The 16,702-nt window shown below is 45.8% G+C and overlaps 1 protein-coding gene across 9 annotated transcripts in view; it reads right to left on the bottom strand.

Annotated features, from left to right (window-relative positions):
• Positions 1–222: 222 nt before the first annotated feature.
• The window catches only part of LOC136577449 (putative methyltransferase DDB_G0268948), a 172,419-nt gene continuing 155,939 nt past the window's right edge, over positions 223–16,702 (bottom strand). For 8 of the 9 annotated variants that reach the window (XM_066577351.1, XM_066577343.1, XM_066577350.1 and 5 more), the window contains 5 exons: positions 6,687–6,850; positions 6,380–6,593; positions 6,099–6,199; positions 5,189–5,326; positions 226–1,015 (listed from right to left, as the gene is read on the bottom strand). In XM_066577351.1, the coding sequence (XP_066433448.1) occupies positions 928–1,015; positions 5,189–5,326; positions 6,099–6,199; positions 6,380–6,593; positions 6,687–6,850 (705 nt within the window). In that variant the 3' untranslated portion in view covers positions 226–927. Of the gene's footprint in view, positions 1,016–5,188; positions 5,327–6,098; positions 6,200–6,379; positions 6,594–6,686; positions 6,851–16,702 lie in introns of all 9 variants that reach the window. The other variant, XM_066577352.1, reaches the window with a different exon arrangement.

Genomic DNA, 16,702 nt, shown 5'->3' with positions numbered 1-16,702 from the left:
AACTACTCGGACGAAAAGATTTGGGGGGCGCCGGGGGGCAGCGTGGTGGAGCGGGGGGTAGCCCCCACTCCTCCCTGCAACCCCCCACGCACCCCCGGCGCTCCCCGAATCTTTTCGTCCGAGTAATCAGTTACTCGGAAAAAGCGGTGCTCGAGTCCAAAAACACCCGAACCGAGTACGTTCGCTCATCTCTACTAGTAACCCATCTATTCTTTGAATTACATTGAATGTCTCCTTGACATATAATAATAATGTCTCAACGAAAGGTCATAAAAACTAGTGAAAATAGATACTGATGCCTGTTATTAGATTAACTTGACACAATGCGACGGCCTTTGATGTTTTCCAGGCCTTCACACACCTTCGGCAGGCAATAGAATGTAGCTAGCTGTGGTTTATTTGTTGCCATGAAGCCCACGGTTTCATTATTATCCTTCAGCTAACAACTGAACAACATTGCTATGTAGATTTCGACCTACTCAGGCAAAAAACGACTAAAACTCCTGATGAAATACTGCATGTATGAAGTATAGAAATGTGTTGAGTCTTCAAACTGTATCCTAACACTGACATTGAGATTACCTAGTCAGTGTTTATTCTGTCTTTTAACATCATTAGGAGATAGCCTAGTGCTCCGAGTAGTGCTGTGTAGAGCAAAACAGAGCCGTGGGGTTATGATTTCTGTAGTTAAATTACAATAAAAAGTGATAATTAATAACTTATCTCTCTCCCCCATCCTATTTCACATTTTCTGTCAATCAAATAAGAGTAAGCAATGGACAGCAAACTAGAAGAAAGAGAGACAACAGTTTTGGGTGATTTTCAGCACAAAGACATCATTTTGGGTAAATTAAACAAAAGGTATTTTTGAGAGTTATCACACTGGCTATCACATAAGAAAAAGATATTTGAAAAGTCCGGTTCCACTTAATCTTTGCGAGCTAGAACGCAGTAGTGTTTCACATTCACGTTCAACCGGACAGAATCAGCGTTCTCTCCAAGTATGTCTTGAAATCTGTAAGAAGGTAAATTTAGCAACGTCAAAAATAAAGCTTTATAAAAGACTTATGTGCTTAGTTAACAATAAGGGTCTTCCAGTAAGAAAGCCTCTTTCTCTATATGTTTTTGTGGCACATTGTAATGTAAAATAGATGTTTTTTTCTGGATATTTTTCCATGAAAAATGGCAATATTCTCCTTTTTCCAATTTTACACCAAAAGAGAAGGAGAATTTATATATGTTGGTTTAGTAGTTAGTAACTGAAATACAGTATTCCTTTAATATCCCTGATGGTCTAAAATGATTTAACAGTTAGCCTTGTACCTCTGGTAATCTAGGTTGATTAATGGGTTAATACTGTATACATCATTGTGGTGTTCTAGGATGGTTATAGGTTACTAATATACCTTGTGTTATTAAGCCAAAATGAAAAAATGCATACGCCAGAATATTGGAAAACATGAAAATGTGTATGTTTAGAACATTCACAAAAATCGTAAGAATCATTAAAAGCAAAGATGAATGCTGGAAAATGGCATCCAGACATAATCCTGGATGGCTCTTTAGGCTGTTATTATTTAAGCAAAACCAAAGTTACAAGCTTTGCTCTCCATTTTACTAAATTTACATTCTGATTCCGGGTAGAAGAGCATAGTTGACTGTGTAATTGTTTCTGGCCAAAATTAAATAGAAACTTGCTAAAATGTAGACCAAAACTTGCAGCTTTTGTCTTCATTTTAATAATAGCAGCTATGCAACCATCTATGGTTCCATTTGGATGCCATCACAGCCTTGTTCTGGCACTGCTTGTTTCTTTCATTTGTCTGGATCGGGTCCAAGGTGAAGACAATATATCAGCTCCAGATCCAACCAGCTGATCAATAACCTTATTAGAATTGTTTAGCGAATGGATTGGCTGGGTTGATTGACAGCCCAGTCAACCAGTCTGCACCTTTCTTATAATACATAAACGGACTCCTTCTTGCTTAGAGTACCAGTAATACTTTTAGTTTTCTAACCCCATCAGGAGTCTCATTAACTGTCTGTTTTGTACTCTCAGCATATCTGTCTGTTGACAGTGTAAGTTGTCAGCATTCAGTGATCTGTGTTTTGTCCTTCCATAGTTCCTGGTCAAGTTCTCTGCTTCCTCTTTGATTTCAGATCTTGCCACATGCAAGCTGTGGGGTTACCCTTTTTGGGGCAAGTGTTCCACTTTGTGGTGGGCCCTATTAGGGAGGTTCAGGGTGTTCCATTCAAATTGGCTGCCCTGTGTTCTGTTCAGATCTGTGTTTAGCTACCATTATTCTCCCATAAACTGGCATATTGCTCACCCTAGTTTCATTAGCAGTCTTGGGCAGACTTACGCAACACATGATGTTACTGGGATTATTTTATATGTGACCCATTTATTTTTTTACATTTTGGAATTTAGTCTGCTTATCCTGCAACATTTATGTTTATTTTTAATGTTTGTATGATCTTATTGTGAGTTGAACACAGAGGTTAGTTTTGGTATTGCTTTGCTTGTCGCCACCTGTAATTTGGTATTGACATAATCGTACTGACCTGCATAATAAAACATAAGTAAACGCCATTACAAATAAAAAAGATGCCAGAGTTACAGATTTTTTATCCCTGCCTTCAGGGAAAAAAATGAAAAAAAAGGCAATCAAAATGTTCCCAAAAATTAGTTAAATAAAGACTACAGTTCATCTGACAAAAAAACAAGAGCTCTGTTGATGGGGAAAATGAAAATGCTCTAGCTCTTGGTGTACAGCCACGAGAAAAGGGTTTTAGCAGATAAAAATAGCAAAATATAAAAAACAAAAACGTAGCATCTAGCCACCGCTTGTTCTCCCTGCAGTGCTCTGAAGTTTTTCAGCAGGCTGGGATTTAAAATCCCCACCTGCTGAAAGGGCTGCATCTGATTGGCTGAGCACTCAGCCAATCACAGGCAGCACTCAGCCATTCATTGACTGTGATTGGTCACAGCGCTCAACCAAATACACGCAGTGCTCTGCCATTCATTGAATTCAATGAATGGCAGAGCGCTGACTGTGATTGGCTGAGTGCTATGACCAATGCATGCCACCATTACATACTAAATGGTAAACCACTGGCGAACACTGACATGAAAAAAGGACATGGGGAGTTTAGTTAACTGTAAACTTAATGGGAGCGAACTGTGACAGGTAGCTGCTGCCAAAACAAATAGGATCATAGGATGCATCAAAAGAGCTTATGGGGCACATGACGAGAACGTTGTTCTTCCACTCTACATAACATTGGTTAAACTACACATTAAATAGTGTTCATTTTTCTTCACCTGTACTTAAGGACATATCAGACCTTGATCGGGTACAAAGGCAGGCAGCTAAAGAAATTAACGGAATGGTTGAACTACAATACCCAGAGGTTATCAAAATTGGGATTATTTTATTTAGAAAAAAAATGACTGTCCCATTGAAAAATCCTGTCAGTCCCCGCCGGGATTAACAGAACCCACGGGGAGTTCCCATATGCCCGTGGGTACTAACAGGAGTTAACAGCGGGACATTTAAAAGTTGCTTACGGCCAGCACCTTTTAAATGACCTGCTGTAAGTAGCGGAGAAGCTATAGGCAGCGCAGGAGTTTCCATTATCTTCTGCTCCTATAGGAGTCAATGGAAACTCCTGCCAGTGCGCACCACAGATAATGCATGTTCTATCTTTTTAAGGTGCGCGCCGTTTTGCACTGCTAAATTCTTACATATGAACGCTTCTATAATAACCAATTGGTTCTTTTAGAAGCGTTCATTTTCAACGCACATAAAACAGGCTCGTCTGACTATGCCCTTATAATATATTGTAACATAGTAGTATAGTATGTATAACTAGAGATTAGTGAACGTACTCGTTTCGAGTAATTACTCGATCGAGTACCGCCATTTTCGAGTACTTCAGTACTCGAGCGAAAAGTACTCGGGGTCGCCGGGGGGCGCCGTGGGTGAGTGGGGGGTAGCAGCGGGGAACAGGGGGGAGCCCTCTCTCTGTCCCTCTCCACCCCACTCCCCGCTGCAACCCCCCACTCACCCACGGTGCCCTCCGAAATTTTTCGCCCGAGTACGGAAGTACTCGAAAATCGCGGTATTCGGGCAAAAAAGGGGCGTGGCCGAGCACGTTCGCTCATCTCTATGTATAACCCAAAATGATATTAAAAAATACTTGTATCACAGAAAGGAAAATATAAAATCAAACAATCACAGAGAACAGCCACATACTTACTGCTACAAGAGGGCAGATAGCTGCACTCCCTCAACATGCAGGCTGCTAAACTGCCAAATGAGGGAGCAGTTTAGCAGCCTGCATGTTGAGGGGATGCAGCTATCTATTTAAAAAATACAGTTTATCCTACAAACAAGCCCTCATATGGTTTAGTCAATTAAAAAATTAAAACGTTATGGCTCTAGGAATATAAGGGAGATGGAATAAATCCTCCACAGTGCCACTTATTGAAAGGCAGCATTCCTTCAAGCCAAAGTCAGACATTTTATACAAGCCTTGTTACAATGACTGGAAATTAAAAGCAAAGCCAGACTCCATGTACACACAGCTGTTTCAGGGTTTTTGCCCTTTATCAGTGTACAGTAGGAGAGGAGCTTGCATGGCCATTTGAGTCTCCTAACTTAGTTTACAGTATAGTTGCTCTCCCTAAGGAGAAAAGATAGCATTTCTGACCCCCCATCCCAGGCCTCTCACTAGCAAAGCCAGACTCCAACTGTACACTGATGAAGGGCAAAAACCCAGAAACAGCTGTCTGTACATGGAGTCTGGCTTTGCTTTTAATTCCCAGTCATTGTAACAAGGCTTGTATAAAAAGTCTGACTTTGGCTTGAAGGAATGCTGCCTTTCAATAGGTGGCACTGTGGAGGATTTATTCCATCTCCCTTATTTGCATATTACCCAGAGGAGTGTGCATGGCCATTTGAGTCTCCTCACTTAGTTTACAGTATAGTTGCTCTCCCTAAGGAGAAAAGATAGCGTTTCTGGCTCTAGGAATGCAACAATGAAACAAACTAAAAAATTAGTTGGTCATTAAGGTGCAATAGGTGAACTCAACCTTAAATGGGATATGCAGGTACATTAATATTGAATCTGTGAAATGTAATAAGCAAAAATATAGTCATGGCAGCACGTATTTATGCTATACCTCTTTTCGATCTGTTTAAGAAATTGTTCTGCTTTTTTCACATCTTTCTCTAAAAATATCTGAAACATATAAACGGCCTGGATAAATTCTATAATTTCAGGAAAGGACATCTGAAATTTGACTGGTATATCTGTGATCCTGCATGAGAAGAATATGTGCTTAGAATATAATTTATCAGACAAAGATCACAAAATCAGATATTGCAGTTAACATGAAATCCTAACAAAAAGGAGAAGACAGCAATCATGGCAAAGCCACAGCAACCCACATCTCTGACATGCAGTTCTTGCTGTGTTCTTTCAGCAGCACCAGTGTTGTGCCTCTCTGCATTATATCACCACTACTTCAGTGTGTTTTAAAATGCTCTATTCAGGCAATTAAAATCTAGAAAAAAAAATAAAAATTTCATCTACAACACAGACATCTGACTGTTGCAGCCAATCAATGGCTGTGGAGGGTCACCACTGCAGCTAGTGCTTGTGTGAAGGAGTTACATGTTCATGTCAAGGGGAACCAGTAAGTAAAGAGCAGCAGGTTACTCAGGAAGCACTGGAATGGCAGGGGTGGACGATCAGCAATGTGAATGGGACTTAGTTACACCATTCTAAGACTATTTTTATTTAATTGGCCCCCATAAGGGTAAGCTTAAATGTGGTGGGAGTGAGGGGCATGTTTGGTGTAGCTTCAGCTCTGAAAATCTGTTATTTTTAGAGTACAATATGTGTGGATGGCATTTTGAAAATCCTATTGACATGCAGCCGGAAATTATTTATTGTATTGCAAAAGGTTTTTAGATTTTCATCTCCCTTTTTCCCCATTGCAATGTATTTCTAGATGGCATTTTTAAAGACAAGCGCAGAATCTATGCCCATAATAGAGAAGCAGACATAAAATAAGAAAAAAAACTTACAATTGCTTGTCTTTTAGTGGAATAACTTCATATATACTTTCGTACTGACATAGTAAGTGGTCTTTGGATTTGTCAGCATGCTGGTACAAAATCTTCCACACCTGCAATCACAAAAAAAATAAATAAATGCATTTATTCAGTATTTTCAGTTGGCCAAAACTCTAATTTAATAATGAGCCTCTATTATGACAGAATCCCAAAGCGACAGTAGAACACAACCCCATTTAGAGATGACTTTGAAATTCATTTTCAAATTTCTTATTAGACTTTATCATCATTACCTCTGACATTACTACAGTCAGGTCATGTGACAAATCCTTGTATTCAATGTCACAGGCCGGGTAAAGACCATGTACTGCCAAGCATCCTTTTTTCTTTAGTACTCGAACTGCTTCACTAGCAAATTCATCTACTCTGAAAAAATGAGCAGCAAGACCGGCATTCAACAGGTCCACAGAATCATTCTCTATTGGTAACTTCTCAGCTGGCGCCACCCTGTAGACAGAACAGAGATGATTGCCAGAGGAACTAATGCCATCTAATCCTTAGTAGCATCAGCAGGATTGGTAAATCCAGTGTAATACTCACATGTACGACACGTTGTCCAATAAATTATATTGATTAGCCAAATTTATTTGAGCTTTACTGAAGTCTATTCCCAGGACCTTCTTGAAGTGAGGAGCTAGAGGTATAGTGTATCGTCCAGTCCCACATCCAACATCGACCGCCATCTCAAGAGGCTGCCCATTTCTCTATGGAGAAGTGCAGTGTGCATTTAGTAATTCAACAAACACAGTGCTGATTATGCTGGCAGCTGTAAATAGTAGGTACATACGATCATATTTTGGATACATTTAAAAACATTGTGGTATATTTTTATGCTCTAAATTTTCTGTTTACACATGATCATCAATAACATATATCCATCAGGAATCCACAATGGGGAATACTTGCCAGGAATAGACATCATATTGTAGGATAGCAGCTGCATTAATGCAACAAACTAGCCATTTGAAAACTGAGACATTCATTAAGATTGCAAATTATTAAATTAAGTGGGGGAAGTGTTCAGTGAGGTCCTCACAGTGAGGAGCTCATTTAGTGCATGGAGGATATCAAGCAGTCACTGAGGATTTTCTTTTTCCTAAAAAATTAAATAATGGCCTTTTAGTATCATAAAAAATGTTTATTAGTTAAATCCGGCCCATAATGATAAACTTTATACATATTTAAACTTAAAAAGATAAGTTTTTATCACCAGATATTCCAGGACTAATGTTAGAATAGCGCCACCTGCTTTTTTCTATGTTGTGCCTTTTTCAGTAAATGTTCCAATTGGGTTACTAGGCAATCACTACTACAGTCATTCTCTCTCACACTCTTATCACTTGCTCAACATCTGCTCTAACAATAAGAGAAGACACTGTAGCTTCAGAAGTAGCCGCTCACCAGGGATCCCTCCACATATCCAGTGGAGCACAGCAAGAAGCAAGACTGAAAGTTAGTATATGACCATTTACAAGACTGAGCATGTGTGACTACCTTGGAACACTTACTGAGCTGGACACAGAAAAAAATACAGCAGGTGGCACTGTTCTAATGCCATTTCTGGAATATCTGGGGTATTAAACAATTTTTAATAGAGATGAGCGAACGTGCTCGGCCACGCCCCTTTTTCGCCCGAATACCGCGAATTCCGAGTACTTCCGTACTCGGGCGAAAAAATTCGGGGGGCGCCGTGGCGGCACGGGGGGTAGCAGTGGGGAGTGGGGGGGAGAGGGAGAGAGAGAGGGCTCCCCCCTGTTCCCCGCTGCTCCCCCCCGCACCGCCACGCCTCTCCCCGCCCCCCGGCGCCCCCCGAATCTTTTCACCCGAGTACTGAAGTACTCGAAAATGGCGGTACTCGGGTGCGTAAGTACTCGAAACGAGTACGTTCGCTCATCTCTAATTTTTAATTATAAATATCAAAAATTATTATAATTATGTGTTGATTTTAAGTATCAGATTCACCAGAAGGGCCTATAAATTAAAATATGATCTTTATTATTTCTACATTGAAAAGCGTACCCATGTATATTTTTTCAATTTTTTGTGTGACTGGAAACCGTCACTAATTGATATGAACAAAATGGTTAAATGATGATATTCTAGCTGATAGTAAGACACTTGGTCCCCCCTAGCTCATCTTTGAATGGGTATGTATCTATACCATCATACTAGATAGCTCTGTTTCTAACCAAATCTCTCATACTTGGGGAGGTATTCTCATTCAACCAAAAGATTGTGCATCAATTACCATTTCCTGATATATAGTTTTGTTGCTATCCTAGGTAGCTCAAACAATCATGCACACATATTCCAACCACTAAGTATGTCTTGTCTTGTTAGTATTCATAATCCAAAGTGATATGTTTATATGTGTAAACTAATTTTTAGAACTTTATTGTCTCCATGCATTTTTCAGATGCATCACAAATATTTCTAACTCTATAGGATCTACGACTATAGAAAAAATTCATTTGTTTCAGCTTTATAATTGTATCCTAACCCTGCTTACTAGTTCTCATTAATGGTTAATTTTATAGTTGTTTCTGACTATAATCATTATTCCCATCAGGGAGCAATAGCTTCACAGACATTCATTTTTTGCAAATACGGACACAAAAAAAAAAAAGAGTTAAGCTCACAGATAAGTCCACTTAGCAAAAGTGAACAGACACAGATATAGGTGTTGTCATATGCTTATATCTGTGATCTGAATCGACACATCGATCCTATATTGAGCTATAAATAGTTGTTTCAGGTTGTGCTCAATGCCTTTCTTCAAACAGTCATAGTTTCACAGACAATCTCTGTTTAGAGACAATCATTCGTTATAACCACTAGCTAACAAGAATGCAACTGATAAATGAGTCCTTTCAGCATAAGCTCTTGGACACAGATACCAGTGATCCCATATATTTACAGATAGCTGTGGTGTATGCCAATGGATTAGTCTATATGCTGAGCTAATCCTTTAGGAATAGATCTATAATATTACTCAGTAGCTTTTGTTCTCTTAGACACTCTATAGATTTTTAGGACTGGCTGGTTACAGTGTCACGTTCACTACACTGACAGCTACTTCATCATTTAGGATGCTGAGCAGCCCTTTGGGCTGTGATAGATAGATCAGCAATGGTAGGTAGACTGCCCATAGGGGCTTAAATATCTGTGTCCCCACCTACCCTTTACATGAGGGCTCATCCCTTCTGCTCCAATCAGCGTCAAGCTACTCTGGACTCTCCACCACCAAGATCTTGCGATGATTCATGAGTCCTCACACGCGCACTTGTCACACTGCCTCGGTCGCATCACGTGACCATCCAAGCGGGGCATCACCAACCAATGACATGGGAGCAGCTCAGAACCATGGCAAACATCGCACAGGGATCCCGTGGAGTACCAAGAGACCATACATTTGGAGCGGCACCTAGGCCATATTTTAAAACATGACATCCATCAGCGCACCACCGGGATAGGACACTGAGACAGCATAGGACAATACCACCCAGGCTATGCAAATCCATAGAGCCACCGCAGTGGCTAAAATGGTTAGTGGTGGGTCCATGATGTGATGAATAGGGACATATTATACCCAGGGGGATGATGATAGGCCAATAGAGATGAGCGAGCACCAAACTGCTCGGGTGCTCGTTACTCGAGACGAACTTTTCGCGATGCTCGAGGGTTCGTTTCGAGTAACGAACCCCATTAAAGTCAATGGGCGACCCGAGCATTTTTGTATATCGCCGATGCTCGCTAAGGTTTTCATTTGTGAAAGTCTGGGCAATTCAAGAAAGTAATGGGAACGATACAGAAACGGATAGGGCAGGCGAGGGGCTACATGTTGGGCTGCATCTCAAGTTCCCAGGTCCCACTATTAAGCCACAATAGCGGCAAGAGTGCCCCCCCCCCAACAATTTTTACTTCTGAAAAACCCTCATTAGCAAGGCATACCTTAGCTAAGCACCACACTACCTCCAACTAAGCACAATCACTGCCTGCATGACACTCCGCTGCCACTTCTCCTGGGTAACATGCTGCCCAACCCCCCCGCACGACCCAGTGTCCACAGCGCACACCAAAGTGTCCCTGCCCAGCCTTCAGCTGCACTCATGCCACACGCTGGCCTCATAGCCACACTACCCTCATGTCTATTTATAAGTGCATCTGCCATGACGAGGAACCGCAGGCACACACTGCAGAGGGTTGGCACGGCCAGGCAGCGACCCTCTTTAAAAGGGGTGGGGCGATAGCCCACAATGCTGTACAGAAGCAATGAGAAATCCAATCCTGTGCCACCTCCATCAGGAGCTGCACACGTGGGCATAGCAATGGGGAACCCATGTGCCACACACTATTCATTCTGTCAAGGTGTCTGCATGCCCCAGTCAGACCGGGGTTTTTTATAAATAGTCACAGTCAGGTACAACTCCGCAATGGGAATTCCGTGTGCACCCACAGCATGGGTGGCTCCCTGGAACCCACCGGCGGTACATAAATATATCCCATTGCATTGCCCATCACAGCTGAGGTAACGTCAGGTTTAATGCAGGTGGGCTTCGGCCCACACTGCATGCCATAGTCAGACTGGGGTTCTTTAGAAGTGGACACATGCAGTTACAACTCCGTGTGGACCGACAGCATGGGTGGGTCCCAGGAAGCCACTGGCGGTACATAAATATATCCCATTGCATTGCCCATCACAGCTGAGGTAACGTCCGATTAAATGCAGGTGGTCTTCGGCCCACACTGCATGCCCCAGTCTGACCGGGGTTTTTAATACATAGACACTGGCAGGTACAACTCTCTAATGTGAAGTCCCTGTGGACCCACAGCATGGGTGGCTCCCTGGAACCCATCGGCGGTACATAAATGTATCCCATTGCAGTGCCCTGCTCAGCAGAGCTAACGTCACATACAATATAGGTGTGCTTCGGCCCACAGTGCATGCCCCAGTCAGACTGGTAACATGTACCTTAAACAGTAACCGCGTTGGTGGAAATGTGGTGGCGACTGCGGACCTAGTAGCGCGGTTTTATTTAGTTGGTTTTCGGAATGTGGCCAGGATTAAGTGGGCCGAGGCAGGGAGATGGTGGGGGGCTCTCTTGTTGTGTCAGTAAAGGTGAAATTCTTGGACTGCCACCAGACGGACCAATGCAAAGGTATTTGCCAAGAATGTTTTCATAGTTGGAGGAGGAGGGGGATGTTTTTGAGGCACTACGTGTCCTCTCCATGTGTCCGTGGTTATATGCACCTTAACAGTAACCGTGTTGGTGGGAAATGGCCTCGCCACCAACATGTCTTTGGGAAACCTCTGTTTCCACACCCCAGTGACATAGCATTAGCAGCGGTATAGGAAGAGCCCAGAATTAGTAACATTTCAGCGGTAGCATTAGGGACAGGCCCCAGTAACATATCACTAGCAGCATTATAGGGGGAGCACAGTATTAGTTCCATTTCAGTAGTAGTAGCAGTCCAGACAGGCCTCAGTAACAATTCCGAAGCAGCAGTATAGGGGGAGCACAGTATTAGTTCCATTTCAGTAGTAGTAGCAGTCAAGACAGGCCACAGTAACATTCCCGTTGCAGCAGTTTAGGGAGATAGCAGTCTCTTTCACATTTCAGTAGTTGCAGTATACACAGTTACATTTATGTTTATGTAGCAAAAGTGTAGGCCAACCCCACACACCTTGCTGTACCATGAGTGCAGGCGAAGCCCGTAAAAATTACTAGGATTACACTGTAGGCGAGGGCCCAAAAAAATTGGTGTACCAACAGTACTAATGTACCTCAGAAAAATTGCCCATGCCCAACCAAGAGGGCAGGTGAAACCCATTAATCGCTTTGGTTAATGTGGCTTAATTTGTAACTAGGCCTGTAGGCAGCCCAGTTAAAATAAAAATTGGTTCAGGTGCAAGTTTCAACGCTTTAATGTGAATTGAAACGTATAAGCATTGTTTACTAAAGTCATATGACTGAGCCTTGTGGGCCTAAGAAAAATTGCCCGTTCGGCGTGATTACGTGAGGTTTCAGGAGGAGGAGCAGGCGGAGGAGGAGGAATATAATACACAGATTGATGAAGCTAAAACGTCCCCGTTTTTGATGGTGATAGAGAACGATGCTTCCATCCGTGGGTGCAGTCTACGTATTGTTTAGGTACCGCTGCTGTCCGCTGGTGGAGAAGAGAAGTCGGGGGAAATCCAGGCTTTGTTCATCTTTATGAGTGTAAGCCTGTCGCTACTGTTAGTTGACAGGCGGGTACGCTTATCCGTGATGATTCCCCCAGTCGCACTAAACACCCTCTCTGACAAGACGCTAGCCGCAGGACAAGCAAGCACCTCCAGGGCATACGGCGCGAGTTCAGGCCACGTGTTCAGCTTCGACACCCAGTAGTTGTAGGGGGCAGAGGCGTCACGGAGGACGGTCGTGTGATGGGCTACGTACTCCCTCACCATCCTTTTACAGTGCTCCCGCCGACTCAGCCTTGACTGGGGAGCGGTGACACAGTCTTGCTGGGGAGCCATAAAGCTGTCTAAGGCCTTGGATAGTGTTCCCCTGCCTGTGCTGTACATGCTGCCTGATCTCCGCGTCTCCCCTGCTACCTGGCCCTCAGAACTGCGCCTTCTGCCACTAGCGCTATCGGATGGGAATTTTACCATCAGTTTGTCCGCCAGGGTCCTGTGGTATAGCATCACTCTCAAACCCCTTTCCTCTTCGGGTATGAGAAAGGTTCTCCTTATACCATGGGTCGAGCAGTGTGTACACCCAGTAATCCATAGTGGCCAGAATGCGTGTAACGCGAGGGTCATGAGAAAGACATCCTAACATGAAGTCCACCATGTGTGCCAGGGTACCTGTATGCAACACATGGCGGTCCTCACTAGGAAGATCACTTTCAGGATCCTCCTCCTCCTCCTCCTCAGGCCATACACGCTGAAAGGATGGCAGGCAAGCATCATGAGTACCCTCAGCAGTGGGCCAAGCTGTCTCTTCCGCCTCCTCCTCATGCTCCTCCCCCTCCTCCTCCTCCTCCTCCTCCTCCTCAATGCGCTGAGATATAGACATGAGGGTGCTCTGACTATCCAGCGACATACTGTCTTCCCCCGCCTCCGTTTCCGAGCGCAAAGCGTCTGCCTTTATGCTTTGCAGGAAACTTCTCAAGAGGCATAGCAGAGGAATGGTGACGCTAATGATTGCAGCATCGCCGCTCACCATCTGGGTAGACTCCTCAAAGTTTCCAAGGACCTGGCAGATGTCTGCCAACCAGGTCCACTCTTCTGTAAAGAATTGAGGAGGCTGACTCCCACTACGCCGCCCATGTTGGAGTTGGTATTGCACTATAGCTCTACGCTGCTCATAGAGCCTGGCCAACATGTGGAGCATAGAGTTCCACCGTGTGGGCACGACGCACAGCAGTCGGTGCACTGGCAGATTAAACCGATGTTGCAGGGTCCGCAGGGTGGCAGCGTCCGTGTTGGACTTGCGGAAATATGCGCTGAGCCGGCGCACCTTTCCGAGCAGGTCTGACAAGCGTGGGTAGCTTTTCAGAAAGCGCTGAACCACCAAATTAAAGACGTGGGCCAGGCATGGCACGTGCGTGAGACTGCCGAGCTGCAGAGCCGCCACCAGGTTACGGCCGTTGTCACACACGACCATGCCCGGTTGGAGGCTGAGCGGCGAAAGCCAGCGGTCGGTCTGCTCTGTCAGACCCTGCTGCAGTTTGTGGGCCGTGTGGCTCTTCTCTCCTAAGCTGAGTAGTTTCAGCACGGCCTGCTGACGCTTGCCCACCACTGTGCTGCCACGCCGCGCGACACCGACTGCGGCCGACGTGCTGCTGCTGACACATCTTGATTGCGAGACAGAGGTTGCGTAGGAGGAGGAGGAGGAGGAGGGTGGTTTAGTGGAGGAAGCATACACCGCCGCAGATACCACCACTGAGCTGTGGCCCGCAATTCTGGGGGTGGGTAGGACGTGAGCGGTCCCAGGCTCTGACTCTGTCCCAGCCACCACTAAGTTCACCCAATGTGCCGTCAGGGAGATATAGTGGCCCTGCCCGCCTGTGCTTGTCCACGTGTCCGTTGTTAAGTGGACCTTGCCAGAAACCGCGTTGGTGAGGGCGCGTACAATGTTGCGGGAGACGTGGTCGTGCAGGGCTGGGACGGCACATTGGGAAAAGTAGTGGCGACTGGGAACTGAGTAGCGCGGGGCCGCCGCCGTCATCATGTTTTGGAAAGCCTCCGTTTCCACCAGCCTGTAGGGCAGCATCTCTAGGCTGATCAATTTGTCTATGTGCACATTTAACGCTTGAGCGTGCGTGTGCGTCGCGGCGTACTTGCGCTTGTGCTCAAACAGTTGCGCTAGCGACAGCTGGACGCTGCGCTGAGAGACATTGCTGGATGGGGCCGAGGACAGCAGAGGTGAGGGTGTGGGTGCAGGCCGGGAGACGGTCGTGCCTGTGTCCTGAGAGGGGGGTTGGATCTCAGTTGCAGGTTGGGGCACAGGGGGAGAGGCAGTGGTGCAAACCGTAGGCGGTGAACGGCCTTCATCCCACCTTGTGGGGTGCTTGGCCATCATATGCCTGCGCATGCTGGTGGTGGTGAAGCTACTGGTGGTGGCTCCCCGGCTGATCTTGGCGCGACAAAGGTTGCACACCACAGTTCGTCGGTCGTCTGCACTCTCAGTGAAAAACTGCCACACCTTTGAGCACCTCGGCCTCTACAGGGTGGCATGGCGCGAGGGGGCGCTTTGGGAAACAGTTGGTGGATTATTCGGTCTGGCCCTGCCTCTACCCCTGGCCACCGAACTGCCTCTTCCAACCTGCCCTGCTGCTGCACTTGCCTCCCCCTCTGAAGACCTGTCCTCAGTAGGTGTAGCAAACCAGGTGGGGTCAGTCACCTCATCGTCCTGCTGCTCTTCCTCCGAATCCTCTGTGCGCTCCTCCCTCGGACTTACTGCAATTACTACTACCTTAGTGAAAAACAACTGTGTCTCATCGTCATTGTCCTCCTCACCCACTGAAAGCTCTTGAGACAGTTGCCGGAAGTCCCCAGCCTCATCCCCCGGACCCTGGGAACTTTTCAAAGGTTGGGCATCGGTCACGACAAACTCCTCCAGTGGGAGAGGAACCATTGCTGCCCATTCTGGGCAGGGGCCCGAGAACAGTTCCTGGGAGTCTGCCTGCTCCTCAGAATGTGTCATTGTAATGGAGTGAGGAGGCTGGGAGGAAGGAGGAGCAGCAGCCAGAGGATTCAGAGTTGCAGCAGTGGACGGCGTAGAAGTCTGTGTGGTCGATAAATTGCTGGATGCACTTTCCGCCATCCACGACAGGCCCTGCTCACACTGCTCATTTTCTAATAAAGTTCTACAGCGTGGACCCATTAATTGTGAGATGAATCTGGGGACCCCTGAAACTTGCCCCTCTCCTAATCCTGCAGCAGTCGGCTGCGATACACCTGGATCAGGAGCTTGGCCTGTGCCCACACCCTGACTTGGGCCTCCGCGTCCTCGCCCGCGTCCACGTCCTCTAGGCCTACCCTACCCCTCAGCATGGTGTGTTACGAGTAGAGTAGAAACAGAACGCTGTAATTAAATGTGACGCTTATTGGCCTGTGGTTGGAGGCTGACTTCGCTTACGGAACGCACAGCAGAGCCAGGAAACAATTTTGCGCACGCGTGTAGTGAGACCTAGGTGCGTAGGACTGAGCTAGTGGAATTCACAGCGCAGAAGCAGTCAAGTCGCCAAAGGGCAGTGGTACGCCTTAAAGGGGTTGTCCCGCGCCGAAACGTTTTTTTTTTTTTTCAACCCCCCCCGTTCGGCGCGAGACAACCCCGATGCAGGGACTTAAAGAAAGCTTACCGGAGCGCTTACCTTAATCCCCGCGCTCCGGTGACTTCTATACTTACCGGTGAAGATGGCCGCCGGGATCCTCTTCCTCCGTGGACCGCAGCTCTTCTGTGCGGTCCATTGCCGATTCCAGCCTCCTGATTGGCTGGAATCGGCACGTGACGGGGCGGAGCTACACGGAGCCGGCATCCTGCACGAGAGGCTCCATAGAAGAAAGCAGAAGACCCGGACTGCGCAAGCGCGGCTAATTTGGCCATCAGAGGCCGAAAATTAGTCGGCACCATGGAGACGAGGACGCCAGCAACGGAGCAGGTAAGTATAAAACTTTTTATAACTTCTGTATGGCTCATAATTAATGCACAATGTATATTACAAAGTGCATTAATATGGCCATACAGAAGTGTATAGACCCACTTGCTGCCGCGGGACAACCCCTTTAAGTATTTGGCTTCCCTTTTTTTAAATGGTGAGCTGAAACAGCAGACAGATACTGTATGCAGCGTATATTATGTTTACTGTTTCCCTCTGGCGCTATGATGGCGGTGATGTAACGGGCACAGCAGAGCCAGGAAACAATTTTGCGCACGCCTGTAGTAAGACCTAGGTGCGTAGGACTGAGCTAGTGGAATTCACAGCGCAGAAGCAGTCAAGTCACCAAAGGGCAGTGGTACGCCTTAAGTATTTGGCTTCCCTTTTTTTTTTAAAGTGAGCTGAAA

Source organism: Eleutherodactylus coqui, chromosome 8 (assembly GCF_035609145.1).
Source record: "Eleutherodactylus coqui strain aEleCoq1 chromosome 8, aEleCoq1.hap1, whole genome shotgun sequence".
NCBI classification, from domain to species: Eukaryota; Metazoa; Chordata; class Amphibia; order Anura; family Eleutherodactylidae; genus Eleutherodactylus; species Eleutherodactylus coqui.
The sequence above is the reverse complement of the archived record's forward strand: the minus strand, read 5'-3'. Positions and strand labels throughout refer to the sequence as shown.